The sequence below is a fragment of the Petaurus breviceps genome, unplaced genomic scaffold (assembly GCF_028583685.1).
Source record: "Petaurus breviceps papuanus isolate PSGF00001 unplaced genomic scaffold, PetGlider_PUasm1.0 689, whole genome shotgun sequence".
Lineage (NCBI taxonomy): Eukaryota > Metazoa > Chordata > Mammalia > Diprotodontia > Petauridae > Petaurus > Petaurus breviceps.
This window is the reverse complement of record NW_027186458.1, coordinates 10,095,763-10,112,631: the sequence shown is the minus strand read 5'-3', so window position 1 is coordinate 10,112,631 and position 16,869 is coordinate 10,095,763. Positions and strand designations below refer to the sequence as shown.

Here is a 16,869-nt window from a genome sequence, read left to right as displayed (position 1 = left end):
ATGCTGGTATTTTGAACCTGGGAAGTTGCTTTTCCTTGGTGTTACATTACATTAGGGTTTCTTAAAGGCTGGGCCAATGGAGCTCAAACTGGCAGGGAGATGGCAGGGAAGGGCACTGAATGCCAAGGCCAGTTAGGAAGTACAGAGGATTTTTTTTTCCAAGGATCGATCGGGAGGGGGAAGGTTGGGAGCGACAGTGCCTCAGGGTCCCCTGGCCTTGAGAGAGTTGAGGGAAAGCCCTGAGACCCAGGTCCTTGCCATTCATTGCAGTTGGAAGGTCTTTCTGCCTTTAAGGGGAAGAAGAGGAGTATAGCCCTTTAAATGGGACCACTTCATAAAAGCTCCAAAGTGAGCCCGCCTCTTTAAGCTCATGGCCTTCCAGGGGAGCCCAAGATATGTTTTATCCAACAAGCCGAAGTCCCCCTCCCTTTTGCAGCTTCTGAATTGCCAGGAGAGGGAGATGTTCCCTTTATCCACAATCCCATCTCTTCCATATAGGTCCGGAAGAAGGAAAGTTCCTTGAGGGTAGGGACTGTTTCCTGCTGGTCCCCATATTCCCAGCCCTGAGCATAGGGCTGGACACATGGAAGGCAGCTTAAGAAATGTTGGATGGAGTACAGCTCCTCTTCCCCCCTTATTTCAGCAGCCTCAGAATAGGTCTTTCTGCTTCCCATCATTCCTCTTTTCAACCAGTCTTCCACACTGCAGACCAAGAAAAACCAACCATGCTTGTTGATTGATTGGTACTCAAGGCACTGTTCTCTGCCACTCCCCTAGATGAAAAGTCTGTGGCTGCTCATTGCCTCTGGGATAAAATCCTCTATTTTCAGTCTGGCACAACAGGGTTCCCACCTGCTTCTCCATTTTGCTTCCTTTCAGGTACTCTCCATTCTGGTCAATCTGAGCCACCAGCCACTCCCCACAGCCAACATTCCATCTGTACACAGGCTGCCCCCAAGTCTGGAATGCACTGTGCACCACTTCTGTCTTATAGGAAGCCTAGCTTCTTGTTCAAACCACAGGCTGGCTGCCATTGCCTGCCTGAAGTCTCTCCTGCTGACCTCAGTTGTTATTCCATTGTTTAACTTGGTTTGTCTTTTTTTTTGGGGGGGGGGATAAGGCAAGGCATTTAGGGTTAAGTGACTTGCCCAAGGTCACACAGTTAGTAAGTGTCAAGTGTCTGAGGCCAGATTTGAACTCGGGTCCTCCTGACTCCAGGATCAGTGCTCTATTCCATGAGCCACCTAGCTGCCCCTCCTTTGTATAACTTGTTATGGGTTTGGGATTTACTTATTTGTGAACACATCACATGGCCCCTTTTGAGGAATTTCAGCTTCTTGAGGTCAGGACAGTGCCAGACACACAGATGCTTAATTAAAGGCTTGTCAAACTGAAGCCCTCCCCAGTTCTGCCTTCAGTCAGAAGTCCCTAAGCTTTTTGGTATCCTGGCTCCTTGGATAGTCTGGGACTCCTGACCAGAAAATTAAAAAGTTTTCAAATGTATGTAATGAAATGTAGAGGGTCCCAAAGGAAACCAATGATGTCGAAATCTAGTTATTAACATTGGAAAATAAAACTGACAAGTTCCTGGACTCCAGGTTACAAACCCCCGCTAAGCTGAAGGATTTCTAAAGTTCCTAGAGACAGTTCTATGTTCAGGAATCTAAATACCCTCCCCGGGCAATTAAGTTCATATCCCAACTGTGGGGTGCCTGTGGGTTCAGCATGAGCTCACACCAGTCTATAGGCAGGAGCGGGAAAGCTGCCATAGGGTAATGTGAGAACCAAATACATGAACACATGACTAAATCAGAACTCAGAGGCAAGGCACCTCAGAGGTCCTCTCCTCTTTATTTACAGGGAAGGAAACCGAGGCCCAAGGAGTTTCAGAGATGTGTTTGCCAGAGGGGAAGTAGCTATTGTCAGAGGTGGGATTAGAACCCAGGTCCTTGGAATCCAGTCAGGGCTTTCACAACTGCAGCTTTCTGCTTCCCCTAGAGGCACAATGTCAGAGCCACGTGAAGCCATTCCTTCTCCTTCCCTGGCCTTTCCCTGTCTGTTCCATTCCATCTGCACAGGCCAGCGGGGGAAGCAGAGTAATGCCAGTCCGTCCTGTTCCCTCCACAGATTTCCTGGCTTGGCAGATTCCTGACTTCCTGAGAAGAAGAGAAACAAGACCATTGTGCTGCCTCCTCCAGTCTCCTGGACTGCCCTGCCCTGGCCTGCCTCCAAAGGAGGAGAAAAACATCATTTCATCGCCTCGGACTGTCCCACACCTCAGCTGCCCAAGGTCCTGATGGCACTCCACCCTGAGGCTAAACCTTGCTAACCCTACCTGAACTCATTGCACAATAAGTAGTAAAATCCCATCCGTCATATTCTCCCAATCCCAGTGCTTCTGAAGCCCCACAAGTCATTATTCAGACCCCAATCTCCATCTCCACTCCCACTCATTTCTCAGTTGTGTTGGATTCTTCACATTAGGGTTTTCTTGACCCCATTTGGGGTTTGCCATTTCCTTCTCCAGCTCATTTTACAAATGAGGAAACTGAGGCAAACAGGGTTAAGTGACTTGCCTAGGGTCAGAAAGCTAGGCTAGGTTTGCATTCACAAAGATAAGTCTTTCTGACTGCAAACTGAGCATTCTATCCACTGGGCCACCCAGTTTCCCCACTTCCTCTTCCCTTTTTTCTGTCCCTCCACCTCCACATGTGCCACTCTAAAGCTACCCTTCCCCTCGATGCTCTCTGGAATGCCTGCTCCAAACTCGATTTGATCTTACACCTTTTCCTTTCTCCCTTCTTCTGGCTCTCCAAGCAGGCATGGCTCCCTCCTAATGCCCAGTCTCCCTGGTCACCCTTTCCAGCACTGGTTGCCTCCCTCTCACATGTTCCCCTCTGCTCCCTGGCCAAGGAGGGGAGTTGGAATTCCTCTTGATCCCCAGGACCACTCCCACATTCTAGCTCTACCACCATCACTCAGTAACTCTCCTCCTCTGAGATCCCTCAATCCACACCTTCCACTCCATCAAAATCCTGTCTTCGACCTCCAGGTTACAACACTTCTTTCTTCAATGAGTTCAGTACAGGGCTCACAATTTTTCTCTCCCTCAACTCCTACCCTCCTGCTAAGAGACTCCATCAAACATAGCAATACCCCTTCAGAAACCCTACCCCCCCCCCCAGGTCCTCACCTGACTCATTTCCCATGACTTACTGCACATTAGCCACACACAAAGATGATCATACCCCTGATCTTGCTATCACCCACAAATGCACCCCTTCAGTGTCTGTGTGCCCTGGAATTCCCTCATTCGATCATAATGTACTATCATTCTACCTCTCCCCTCTGCCTTACCACCCCCTTTTATCTTCATCATGACCACCAATCCCTCAACCATTTCTCTAAAAACTTCACTAAAAATTAATTGAAACACTTAGTAACTTCAATAAAATAGCCGGATGTAAAATAAATCCACAAAAATCACCAACTTTTCTGTATATTAGAAAAGAACCCCAAGGGCGGCTAGGTGGTTCAGTGAATAGAGCACCGACCCTGGAGTCAGGAGTACCTGAGTTCAAATCTGGCCTCAGATACTTAACACAAAAACTAGCCGTGTGACCTTGGGCAAGTTACTTAACCCCAATTGCCCTCCAAAAAAAAAAAAAAAGAAACTTGTTAAAAAAAAAAAGAACCCCAGCAGGACTAGATTAAAAAAGAAATTCCACTCAAACTAACCACAGGATTTGGAAACCATGTGAAAGCACAACTCCCAAGACACAAACAGGAACTTTATGAACACAGCTACCAGATACTCTATCGAAATTAAACTGGGCATAAGTAAGTGCAGAGATAGTCATTGTTCATGCTTGCCAATTTAATAAAAGGGACATGGAAACATTCATGTCCAGATTCAGTATCATTACATGCCATTCAAATCAGCCAAGGGCAATTTTATAGGTTAGGAAAAAAAATAACACATTTTATCTGAAGAAACAAAAGCTCAAGAATCTCAAAGGAAACAATGAGAAAAAGTGGGAAGGAAGGGGACCAGATACTAAACGATATTCCAAAGTAATAATCACAACTGTCCAGCACTGGTTGAGAAAATTAGAAATGTTGATTAGGTGCACAGGACAAAGAAGCAAAGGGAAGGGAAAGAGGGAAGAGGGTAAGTATTTTTTAAAAGCATCTACTGTGTACCAGGTCCTGTGCTAAGCACTTTACAAATATTACCTCACTCGATCAGGTATAAATCTGACTGGATACTTGATCACCAGTGAGGAGCCCACTGGTGGTGGCCCAGGAGGCACAGTGCTGGAGACCCCAGGCTAACCAAGATAATCCCTCAGAGTTACCCCGATGCCTTGTAAGGAGAAGCAGCCAGCTTCCCTCTGGGCCCAAGCAGCCAGTGAGAGTCAGAGTTGTGAAAGTTAACCCCTGAGGGCGAGCTGGACTTTTATTATTCCTGGGAAGATTTTTACTTGGGGGATGGCGAAATAAAGGGAAGACAGTGAAAACAACTACAAAAATAGAGGGAAAGGCGGAAGTTTGGAAGGGGCTTCTGAGGAGCAGGACAATGGAGAAAGGAACATCTTAAGTTTGAACACATGCCATACATAGTGGAGATTCATGGCTTCCTAAGCCGTCCAGTGGAACTCATCCCCCAAGCGAAAATCTTCCCAGGAATAATAAAAGTCCGCTCGCCCTCAGAGGTCTATTCTCCCCTGATTCCAAACATCCCTAGTACAGCATACTGTTCTCCCAGCCCCTGGGGGAGCCATCTCTGGACCCTCCCTCTCTCTCAGCCAAGGCCTGTTGAGTTCACCTGTACAATATCTGTCCAATACGCCCCCTCTCTCCTCTGATACTGGCCCAACCCTGGTGCAGACCCTCGTTACCCCCCCCCCCAACCAGGACATTACAATAGCTGCTGGGGGGTGGGGTGGGGGCTGTCCACCCCCAGTCTCTCCTTGCCGTAATCCAATCCTCCATCCAACCACTAAAGGGACTTTCCTAAAGCTCAGATCTGACCCCCTCTCTCTCTCTCTCTCTCTCTCTCTCTCTCACACACACACACTCCCGTATCCAATCTAAAATTCTCTGTTTCGCATTCGAAGCCTTTCCTCACCTGCCCCTCCTCCCTTACACCTTCCTCTGCCTCTTCTTCATTCACACTCCAGAATCCCATAATCCAGACTCCCGTCTCCGGGCATTTTCCTTGGCTGTCCCGAAGGCCTCCCCCTCCCAGATCTGGTCCCTTTCTTCTTTACTCAGCAGCTCAGATACTCCATCCACCCGAAGCCTTTCCCGATTCCAGCCTTTAATGCCTTCCCTCACATTGCCTTGTTTTCATTCTGTGTGTGTTCATGATTTATGTAGACCACATAGACGGAGACTATGGATTTGGTGTATCTGTCTGTGCCATAGAACGTCATCTTCCTGAAGGAACTGCCAAGTGCCTACTATGTGCGGGACGCTGTGCTAAGCCCTGAGAGGCTGATAGTCACTGCCGGGATCGATGAAGACTGAGGCCAAAGTCGGCCAACACTGATTAGTCCCTACTGTGCGCTAGGCACAGTGCTGAGTTCTGGAGATAGAGTGAGAAAGGAAGTGGCAGGGTCCATGCTGTCCTAGAGGATGCGTGGCGCGAATGTACCGATCCTTTCATTTTCTCAAGCGCTGCCGCTCGGAGTCAGGGCTCACAATGCGCAGATAACTCGGGCTGCGCGCCCCGGTCACGGCACCGAGAGAAGCGGATCCAAGGCGGTAGCACCCGCTTCTGCGCCCTCGGGGGGCGGCCCCGACCCCAGAGCCGCGAGTCCAGAACCGCGGAGTCCACAACCCCCTCCTCCCCCTCCTCCCCCTCCTTCCCCCTCCTTCTCCAGCTACCACTTAAGGACATAACCTGTGCTTTTACTTCAGCAAAGAGAACTCCTCGCACTGAAATGAAGTCATTAGTAAGAACTGCCTGCTGACTGGCGCTCCTGTCTCTGACCCGCTTGTGGAGCTCCGAGCATTCTCAGCTTAGAGAAAGTGACTCAGTAAATGCAGAGAATACAGCTCAAAGTCCTGTCAACCAAAGAAAGGCCAAAAAGCAGCCTGCCCTCAGGGAGTTTCCAGTCTAAGGAGGGAGGCGGCATGCCAGCAACTGTGGCCGAACCAAGGTCAGCGGAGGAGCGGCGCTGAAACTGAGCACCTGGCCAACGCCTTTGGCCTCCGGGTCCCCGATCTGCACCTAGTTCAGCTCCTGCACCCAGAAGGGCTCTTAATTGGTACCTGACAATGATGTGACTTCCGTAGGAGTCAGAGGACCCATCAGCTCCCCGTTGTGGCTGAACCCAGGCCCTGCGGGGTGACCTTGGGCAGATGGTTCCCCCTCCTCGGGCCTCAGTTTCCTCCTCTGTAAAACGAGGGACTTGGTGTAGGTTGGCAGTCCAGCTCTGCATCTACGATGCTGGAGGTGAGCCTGGGCTGGTCCCTTCCTCCGGCGGATCCCGGGTGTCCTCTCTTACCTGGGGGAGGTAAGCCCCAAAGCTCCCCCACGCAGCAGCCACGGTCGGCCCAGACCCTCCTCTCGGCCCTTCCCAAGAGTGGCCACCAGAGGGCAGGAGAGGAGCCCTCCTCAGACAACCAACTCCTTTTCAAACAGAGTTCTGCCCTGGCCGGGGAACAGAGAGGCGGCTAGGGCTGAGCGCGGAGCTGGGACTGGGGCTGCCGAGGAAGATGCCGCGGTCCGGGGGGCCCCGCCTCGTACCCCCGCTGCTGCTGCTGCTGCTCCTGCTGCTACCCGAGGCACTGTCCACAGGTGAGGGCTAGGCTGAGGTGGGGGGCTGCGGGCTGGGAGCGGGGTCACACTGACCTCTGAACTCTGGCACTGGACATCTCCACCGAGAATGTCAGTCCCCTAAACCCCCTACTACCTCAGTGTCTAATCCACCCCCGCATCCCTGCCAGCTGGATCTGTGTCCACGTGTCTGGGGAGGGGGAAGGGAGCTCTCCCCACTCATTTCTCCGAACGAACCCCCCACCCCTTCCTGGAAGCACTGCTTTCCCACCCCGGGGGATGAAGGGCTCTGAAGTCTTGGGTGGGAGGTGGGGGAAGGGGAGAGGCCCACTCGGAGAACCCACCCACTGCCTTGGACTGTCCAAACTGCAAGGGTCAGGCCAGGGAGGGGGAAGACAAGAAGTTTGTGGCACTCAGCTGGGAGCTCCCTCCCCCATTCCAACACACACTCTCTCTCTCTCTCTCTCTCTCTCTCTCTCTCTCTCTCTCTCTCTCACACACACACACACACACACACACACACACACACACACACATTGGATGCCCAAACTGAAAAACACGGGGGAGGGGGCCAGGCATGTGTGGCAGGGGCATGGAGAAGAGCAGGGTGGACCCCAGCTCACGCGGACAATCAGGGACAGGGTGAGAATTTGAACCCAGGTCCTTTAACTTCAGAGGGCATTAGGGGAAGGATTTGACCCAGACCCCAAAGACAGAGAGTTAAAAACAATGGGCTTTGGGAAGGCCTGAGGTCAGCAAAAACAAGGTGATCATAAGAGGTGTTGTTAGCTGCCTGGTGATGAGGCACCCTTCCCTGGAAGGCTTCAAAGGGAGACTTGGGAGCATTTGGGGGACAGGTAAGGGGTAGGGGGAGTTTCTGAGACACTCCAGCAGGACTGGGATTGTGTGTGAAAGGAAGAAGCTTAGGCTGGGGGAAAGGAGGAGTCTTCACAGGGATGGGGGGCAGACAACTGGGTGGGTGCACTCTGGGTGTAGGTACCCCAGGAAAACGGAGGCACTCTCAGGGAACACCATAGTGGGCAGGCAGAGGACCTGAAGCAAGGCATAGAGACTGGTAGGCCTCCTCTGTGCCCTGGTCTTGCCCCCTCCCCAGCCTCCCTTGGGGGAGCCTTCTGGCTCTGTGTTCCATAGGACTCTGATAGAGAGGAAGAGGAGGGTTATAATGTCAGTGATCATGGCCTGGGTGCGTGTGAGGTGCAAATGCCATCATGGCTTCCATTGACAGGGACCCTATTTCCAGGCTCAGGAAGTGGGGGTCCCCCCCTGTCCTCAACTGGTGTCCTTCCCCTGGAGAGCAGCCAGAGGAGACACCAGGGGCAGGGTCTCATGGTGTAGACTGTGAAGGAACTGGGGCTGGGGCTCCTAGAAAAGACAGGGCTCTGTGGGGACGTGAGCTCTGTCTTCAGGAGGGAAGCTGTCTCAGGGAGCAGGGATTAGGCTTGTTCTGTCCACTTGGCCCCCAAGAGCAGAAGCAGGAGCAGCTGGGGGAAGGGAAACTGCACAAAGGCCACCTGAGGCAAGGCTGCCTGGGGAGGTGGTGATCTCTCCTTCTTTGGAAGGAGAGAATTCCAGTAAAGGACAGATGAGGCTGAGGCGATTCTAGTTCTCCTGGGGGTCTGGAGCTCTCTTCTGATTCTCCATTCTTTGATATGACAAATGGGGTAGTTGATGATGAAGGAAGACAGAGAGAGGGTGGGGATGCTGGCCGCAGTGATGGCAGAGGCCACTAGATGGCGCTGTGGCCGGACTCAGGAAGACCCGAGTTTGAATCCTGGCTGGGTGAGTCACTTTGCTGGGGGCCCAGGAATGTCCTCCTGCAGAAAGGGCCACCCTCCAGCAGGATGGCAGGCTTTGGGGAGGTTGGCATCTGACCTCTTGCTGGTCACACAGCTGTTGGGGCTCCCTCCTCTCCATGACTCCACAGACTTCTTCTCTAAGGTGAGAAGTTGGACTAGCTGGCCTTTGCAGCCACTTAACTCCTCTGGGCCTCAGTTTCCTCATCTGTACAAAGATATTGGACTCTGAGGCCCTTTTCAGCTCTGGACTCATAACCTGTGAGCCTATAGCCTCTCTGGAACTTAATTCTCTCATCTCTAAGTTGGGCATGATACTGCCCACAGTCTTCCTTCAAGTGGGGCTTGGTGAGATGTGTGTCAGGCTCCCTGAGGCTGTGAGATGCCTGTTCTGTGGAGGCAGAGGGGGCAGAGATGGATCACACCTCCACTGTTTCTCTGAGTGGCCTCGAGGAAAGATGGCAGGTCCAACTGGGCCATGCTTTTCATCTATTGTCCACCCTGACCACTCCCTCCTTTTCTATGAATTGCCCCAAATCTGCCCAGAATAATGGCCTGACCGAAGACAGGTTCACCACCATGGGCCATGCCCTTTGGAGAGCAAAGCCTCTGCTGGTGCCCATGACATGGGATCAAGGCCCCTGTGCCAGCCTTGGACCTGTCAGAAGAGCTGGGCTCAGGTCTGCTTTCTATCCTTACTGCCCGCTTTGGCCCACCACCTTCCCAGGCCTTCAGTGTGTGTGCAGAGGATGTCCACACCAAGCCCCCTGCTTGAAACTGGGTCAAGGCTTGAGACCATTTCCGCCTCATCTGTTGTTTGGGATGCTGCAGGCTCTTGGCAGGGTCCTTGGGCCCAGATGACTGCACTGATTGTCCGGGAAATGGAGTTAGGGCCAGCTCCAGGCCTGGAGGGGTCAGATATTTTCTGTGAGCAGTGTCAGTGCCCACAGTCAGAGAGGGGCTGACCCCGAGCCTCCTCTTGTCCCCAGAGCCTGCCTCCACTTCCCATGCCCCCTTCCAGGAGGAAGGGCATGGGTCGGGGCTCTTCTCCATCTCCTTTCCTCAGGTCTGGCAGTGCCCAGCATGGAGTGGGACAGGCTGCTGCTCCTCAGGGGCCAGTTCCTGAGAGCTCAGGGGAGGTACAAAACCTCCCATGACAGGGAAAATCCAAGAAACATGGGTGCCCCAAACAAACCACAGGCTTCCACAGACTCCTCCAGACAGGGAGCAGGAGGGACCCCCACAGCCCTCTTGGGCACACACTCCCTCACAGGCTCCTGGGAGCGAGAGCAGGGAAGAATACCAGGGTCACCAAGTCCAGCTCCCTCATGTCATTGGGGAAACTGAGTCTGTGAGAGATCAATCCATGTTCTGACTCTTCCAAGCTGGGAATGACTGATGGAGAAGGCAGATTAGGAAACCATGCCAGGAAGGCCCACCTAACAGAGTCATGCCAAAGTGGAATGGGGTGCCTGGAGAGGCAGTGGGCTCCTGCTCCATTGTGGGGCTCCAAGCAGGCTCCAGAAGACCAGCATTGGAGATACTGTGTTCCTATTCGCGTGCAGTCCGCTCTGTGGGGACTCCCATGCTCCATAATCTTCTATGGCTACCCACTGGACTCCTGATACAATCAAACAACCTCAGACAAAAGCAGCACTGGCGTCCTCAAGCCTATCCATGTTCTGGAGGTCAGCCGACGTTCACAAAGGGCAGGTAAAGTCTTGCAGTCTGACTTCCCGGGATGTCATCTTAGTATGTAAGATCATAGCCCCCTCCCCTCCTCCGCCTCTCCCCCCCTTTCTCTCACCACGAAGTCGTGCACCAACGTTCAGAAAGGACAGATTGAAAAGGCAGGGGGTTCTGAAGGATCCCTGGTCCCCGGGCTGTCTCTGGGGCAGGGATGGGGGCCAAGGCTGCGTCTGGTGCCAGGGTCTCGAGCTCAACTCTTGGGTTTTGCGGGATAATCGCCGTCAAGGGTGAGGCTGGGGAGATGACGTTGGGTGAAAGCGCTGGGATGAAGCTGACGTCCCAGGTGGAGCAGGAGTCTTGGGAAGGCGCTGTGTCTGAGGCAGACCCTTCTCCACGAAGTGCTTCGGGACTTAAGAAGTGACGCTTTGATCTCCCTGTGAATCGTGGAGTTCGAACCTAAGCTCTCCCATTGACCATAAAGACGCTGGAGTTCAGAGAGGCGCAGTGACGTGCTCAAGGTCGCACAGCCAGACAGAAATCCCAGAAGGAGCGAGGGCTTTCTCTGTGGGCGACCCCTCATCCATGTCCTGAGTGAGCCACAAGCTTCACCTCCCCACCGGCCTCCAGGAGCGTTATTTTGTCATGCACCTCTGCTGGACTGAGGTGGGATTTTGGGGTCGAGATGGAGAAACAAGGAGGGATGGGGCCCTCCTGATGTGGAAGCCACCTCCCCTGGTGCCCATGAGCCCCTGGTTCACTACTCAAGGTTCGAGGCTGCCTGGGCCTCCATGCAACCTGGAGACATGGGGAATGGGACTTGGGCCTCAGTCTTCCTGACTCCAAAGTCACAGGTCACTGCCTCTCATTGAGCTAAAAAATCAAAGCAAAAGTCCACATTTCTCGAACGATTTTCAGCTTTACCAGCATCTCGCTCAGCATGCCCCAGCAACAGAGGTTACACAAGGCCAGCATGCTAGAAGGAGTGAAAACTGGGAGTCCGGAGAAATCTTAAGGTTATTTATGCCTCCAGCTCCCAGTGGCTTTGGAACCTGGGTCAAATCTCTCTGAGAGTCAGTTTGCTTCTCTGGAAAATGGGGCCAAGAAGCTCTGGCATACCTACCTCAAGGAATAATTGCAAGGATCAAATGTCGAAGCACGTTAAAAGTTTTCTGAAAACCCTTAAGCACCAAAGAGGATATTTATCATATTATAAATAGACATAGTTATGTATTGTTATCTAAAATAATATATTACATATAAATAATATATAACCATAATAATAGTTGTTATAGCTAATGTAATAGTTATACAATATAGTTAAAATACTATTATATTATATAGTCATATATTATAAATACAAATAGTCATATATCATAAATATAGTTATATTACATTATAGTTATGACATAACTATAATATTACAAATAACACAACAATCTACAATATAATAAATAGAAATATTTAAATTATATTATAAATACATTTATTTCTAATAGACATAAAATAATACAGAAATACAATTGCTTATATTACAAAAATAAACATAAATCCATATTAAATGTTATTGTGACAGGATTTTTTTTGCTTTTTATATTCTTTTACACCTTGTTTTACTGCTACATTTTACGCGTACATCCTTTTTGCTTCCAACAACGTCCTTCCCTAGCATCCAACCCAAGGAGCTGTCCCTTGTAACAAAAAATAAAAGAGAAAGAAAGACAAGAGTTGGGGCAGACTGGGAATCAGCTGTCGCAGGCATCTCGAACCCGCCTCTCTGTCCCCTAGCTAGGCCCCGTCCGGTTTCCCCCTCAGAGCCCGAAAGTGCCCCTGAGGCTTTGGGGGCGGCTCATCTCTTGGCGATTGGCTTCAGTCCCAGCTGATGGTCTTCTCCCCACTCAGGCACCGCCCTCTCTCCTTGTAACCACTAGCTTTTAGGCGGGGATATTGAGGTAGGGAGAACAGAAATAGCACCATTCCCCCCACTCACACCCCCCACTCCACCCCCGGTACTCGGCCCTCTCTCGTCTGACCACCCCGGGATCCGCAGATGCGGGGCTCACACTTAGTACTCTAGCCGCGCTGACATCCAGATGTGACCCGATGAGTCTCGGCTCCACCTGGGCTGGTTACCGAAGGGGCTTCCCAGTCCTCAGGAGCACCAGTGGTGAACTGGCTGCAAAGTTCGGCTTGTGCTTACACCGAGTTCTCCGGCATCCCTGGAGGGGATATTCTCCCGACCGTCCAGAACTGCTGGAGGCAGAGCCGCCAACTCCTCTGCTTAAAATCAAAGAACCAGTGCTGAAACGAAGGACCGTCTCACGGAGCCATGCTGGCCTTGAAGAGACATGGCTGGGGCCTCTCCCCTTACTTGGCACATTGTAGCTCCCAGATATTTTCAGAAAAGGAGACAGGTGAGAAGAAGAGAGGGACAGAGGGGGATAGAGGGGGAAGGGCAAGGGGGACAGAGAAGGGGAAAGAGGGAGGAGAGACAGAGGGAGAGGGACGAAGGAGAACAGAGGGAGATGGAGGGGGAGGGCAAGGGTACAGAGAGGGGAGAGGGACAGAGAGGAGGAGAGAGGGGAAGAGGGAGGAGGAGAAAGGGAGAGGGGCAGAAAGAGAGAACAAGGACAGAGGGGAATAGAGGGAGATAGAGGTGTTGCGGCTTAAACCCAGGGACGCCAAAGACTGTTTCGGTGGGGGCTCTGCCCACCCAAAAACCGTTGGGGTTTCGTGATGTGTTGTGGTGGAACCGTTTCAAAGAACTCAGAGTCAGGCCACCTCTAATCCCAAGTATAGGCATTTATTGAGATTGACGCCTCTGATGGAGTGGGCTAAGTTCCAAGAGGAACCAGCGACTTCAGAGAGAGCAAGATGGATTTTTATAGGGTAACGATGCAATTACGTAACAGAAATGTATGTAGAACAGAGGGATATCATTAATATTAAAAAGGCAGGAAGAATTTGTTAAGGGATTAGGTAATGGAGGAGAGATCCCACCTATGGTTCGGTGGTTAAACATTCTGGTCGTGCTGCCCTCTAATGGGCTAGTTATTGTGGCCCTGTCTTGGGCTAGATGGATGATGTGACTGTGGTTGAATACAAGAACACACCTGTTTCTGTGGGAATGGGTCTCGGGGCAGTGACTAGTGGCTGAGATCCCATCCTGGGATCATGGACTTGCCTGCAGTTCTGTGAGAACTATGAGTTGTTCTAGCGAGCAGTGAGACATATATGAAGTTAGGACACAGCGGTGGGGGGGAGGGGAGGTACAGCTGGCCTGCTGTTCAGTGGGGCTTGGCCTATAATGAAGTTAGAATATCAGGGATGGGGGCAGCTTTATTAGGATTTCATCAGAGGGGGAGGACAAGGCAGACAGAGGAGGAGAGACAGACAGACAGACATGGAGAGAGAGGGGGAGAGAGAGGGGGGGAGAGAGAAGGAGAAAGAAGGAGACAGAGGGGGAGGGCAGGGGAGATAGAGAGGAAGAGGGGGGAAGGGGGACAGAGGGGAATAATGGGGGGAGGGAAAGGGGGCAGGGAAGAGAGGGGGAAGGGGGAAAGGGGAGAGAGACAGAGGAGGAGAGGGAGAAAGGAGAGAGAGCCAATCTGCACCCAAAGCTCCCCATTCCCTCCCTTGCCCACAGAGAATGGAGGGAGGTACAGTATGGTCTTGAGGCCGGGCTTGGTCATTACAGTCGGCTTTCAGTTTGGATTTGTTGTTCTTTATGTTGACTTTGTTGTTGCCAAGGTCCTGTATATTCTTTTCCTGGTTCTGCTCCCTTCACTTTGCATCAGTTCTTAAACTCCTCCAGATGCTCTGTCCCCATCATCTGCAGGGCAGTGGCACACCACACTCTCTTGGGCTAGTTCCCAGATAGTGGCATCTCCTTTATTCCTAGGTCTTGACCATAAAAATGTCACTAGATCTCATGGGGGATGTGAGACCTGTCTTTCTGCCTCTGAGCTGTGTGGGGTGAGTGCCCAGCAGCAGGAACCCTGGGTCAGAAGAACGGGACATTGGAGCCACTTTCTTTGCATAATCCAAATTCCAGCTATGATTGTCCTCCTGACTACTCAGGTTTATGTGACCTTGGGTGAGAAGGGTCATTTCACTGAACCTCTGTCTCCTCAGGAATAAAATTGGGTGAATAATAGCATTAGTACCTAGCTCAGGGGCTATGAGGGTGTCAAAAAGGCTTGGCAGCCTTAAAGTGCCTTGAGTGGGCCAGCTCCAAGCTGGCGCCATCTGGAGGAGGAAGCTGCTTGTCAGATAAGGCCGTTGGCTTCCCCGGGCATGCACCCCTCATGCGCCTCAGCGCTCCCACTTGGACTCCACCTCAGGTGTCCTTGCCTCGTGCAGGGATGCTGTGGGGCCCGGTGCCCTTGGGTACTTCCCAGAGACACTGATGAGATGCCATCTTCCTTCCTCCCTCCAGCTCCTGGTCCAGCATCTGCCAAGACCAAGAGGCCCAAGGAGCCGGGAGAGAACAAAATCAAGCCGGCCAATAAGCGAGGGAAGCCGACCGCGGCCCCCGGGAAGGACAGGGACTCTGTGGCCGCCGTGCCCAAGACCTCGTCCATCATGATGCAGGTGATGGAGAAGGGGCGCTTCCAGAAGCCAGCTGCCACCCTGAGCCTGACCGCCGGCCAGACTCTGGAGCTGCGATGTAAAGGGAACAAGGTGGGCTGGAGTTACCCCGAGTACCTGAACACCTTCAAGGACTCCCGGCTCAGGTAAGCCTGCGGCTTTCTCTCAGCCTGGGCCAGGCCGTCCTCTTTGCTCCTCAGCTGAGGTCACCCAGGACCAAGCTCCCACACGGGAGCGAGGGAAGATTGGCCAGGGCCCCACTTGTCCAAGTTTAGCTACAATAGATTTCTTCTATTCTCTTAAAACTGCTCTAGTCAGCAGAGAAAGACTGATTTTTATCTAGAATTTCTTTCATTCGGGTAAAATGATTCCAATTAGCAGAAATCTTGGTCTAAATGAAGAGCTCCTATTTTAGGGAAGCCTCTGGGAATGCTGTGGCTCCCGGGGCCACCAACTCGGGACCACCAAGTTGGAGGATTCCGTTCCTCATGGTCGTGTCAGAGCCGGCGTCAGCTTGGGGAGGAAGCACTGAGCTTGCTATTAGGAAAGCCACAGGCAGTTAGGGTCTGGGTGACGCCAGCCAGCCTCAGTGTCCTCTAGTGGCCTGCCTCACCAGCACAATCCCAGGGTCTAGGGAGACAGGGCTGGCTCGATCCTTGCAGACACAAAAGCAAGGAGTGACAGTCTAAGAGGCCACGGGGTGCTGAGGGAAGTGAGATCATCAGCACAGCTTCTCAGGTTGGAAGGGACCTGGGCCATCAGCCCTCGTTTTACATCCAGGAGGGGGAGTGATTGGCCCCATCTTTCTCCCATGCAAGACGTAACAGCTGGCATTTCCAGGCTTCAGGAAGAGTGCTGCAGAGGAGCCACCGGCCCTCTGACTGTCAGACTGGACAATCAGTGACCCCTGATTTGTAGCGTTTGTGGATTTCCACACTCCTGCTGAATGTTTAACAATCAGCTCTTGTAAGGTAGAGCCAAAGGCTTCAGCATGCTCCTGGGTGCAGCACCCAGAATTCCCACAGCATGCAGTCAGTCCATCCAGGAGCTCCACCAGGACGGCAGCCTGACCCACAGCACTGGAAGCAGACCCTTACAGAACAGTGGTGGGTGCCCTTGAGTAAAGGCCTCAGCCAGACCCCCTTTGCTGCTCAAGGAAGCCTTTTTATTTTAAAGAGGAGAGTCCCAGAGCAGTGACTTGGCCATGGGTTACCCAGTAGAAAGCAGCAGGGATGGGGCTGAGACCAGAGCCTCGGATTCAAATTCAGCCACAACCACCCCCTCCATTGTACTGCGATCCCATGGGCTGGGTGCAGGGAGGGGTGGGAGAGGAGCTCCGTGGGTATGATGCTCAGCAGCCTCATGGGTGTCGGGGAGGGCAGCCTAGCCGATGATGGGGAGCCAGAAGAGGGCTCTTGGGGACCTCTGGTCATGATGTTCTTGGGAGCCTTGCAGAATGATGTTGGAGCGTGGCCCACTAGATGACATTCAGAGGCTACTTTATAGCTGTCGGCCTCATACCAGGACAGGGGCAGCAGGATGCCAGGCGCAGAGAACAGAGGCCATTGCGGGAGGAAAAGGGGCCAGACCATCCTCTGCAGGAGCAGATGCTGATGTGAGCTAGGAAGGTGAAGGTGAAACCTACTCCAGACTGGGGCTTACTGGGACATGTAAGTGGACTCATGGGGTCCTCATCAGCAGGGGACTCCACTGGGGAAGATTGCAATACCTTTTGTGCCATCCCCCTCAGTGAGTGATGGTCTGCCTTTCCATCCAGCCTCCAGAATACCTACCCTGTGCCCTGGGCCCTGGTCCTTCCCCTGGTTCTCCTAGGACTTGGAGACTCCCAGATCCTTATGGGGGCTGCCTCCAGTTGCTTCCCAATCTTGTTGTGGCCCTGGCCTGCACCCCAATTTCTGGTCATAGATGTCCTCTGTGATAGCTTGGGTGCCATTGTGCCCATGTTGTCTTTGGGGTCAGGGTTAGGGTAGG

At 52.4% G+C, this 16,869-nt stretch overlaps 1 protein-coding gene and 1 long non-coding RNA gene across 3 annotated transcripts in view; one reads left to right on the top strand and one right to left on the bottom strand.

Moving 5' to 3' along the window:
- Window positions 1-1,806: 1,806 nt before the first annotated feature.
- Window positions 1,807-6,623, bottom strand: LOC138174625 (uncharacterized). 2 transcript variants are annotated; one of them, XR_011171791.1, is made up of 2 exons: window positions 6,280-6,623; window positions 1,807-2,156 (listed from the first exon to the last, which is right to left on the bottom strand). It is a non-coding gene; the product is annotated as an uncharacterized lncRNA (long non-coding RNA). The 2 variants fall into 2 exon arrangements; XR_011171792.1 differs by having other exon boundaries at window positions 5,921-6,471.
- The window catches only part of PDGFRL (platelet derived growth factor receptor like), a 33,686-nt gene continuing 23,435 nt past the window's right edge, over window positions 6,619-16,869 (top strand). The window contains exons 1-2 of the mRNA XM_069104968.1: window positions 6,619-6,808; window positions 14,726-15,023. Of these exons, the coding sequence (XP_068961069.1) occupies window positions 6,727-6,808; window positions 14,726-15,023 (380 nt within the window). The 5' untranslated portion in view covers window positions 6,619-6,726. The remainder of the gene's footprint in view (window positions 6,809-14,725; window positions 15,024-16,869) is intronic.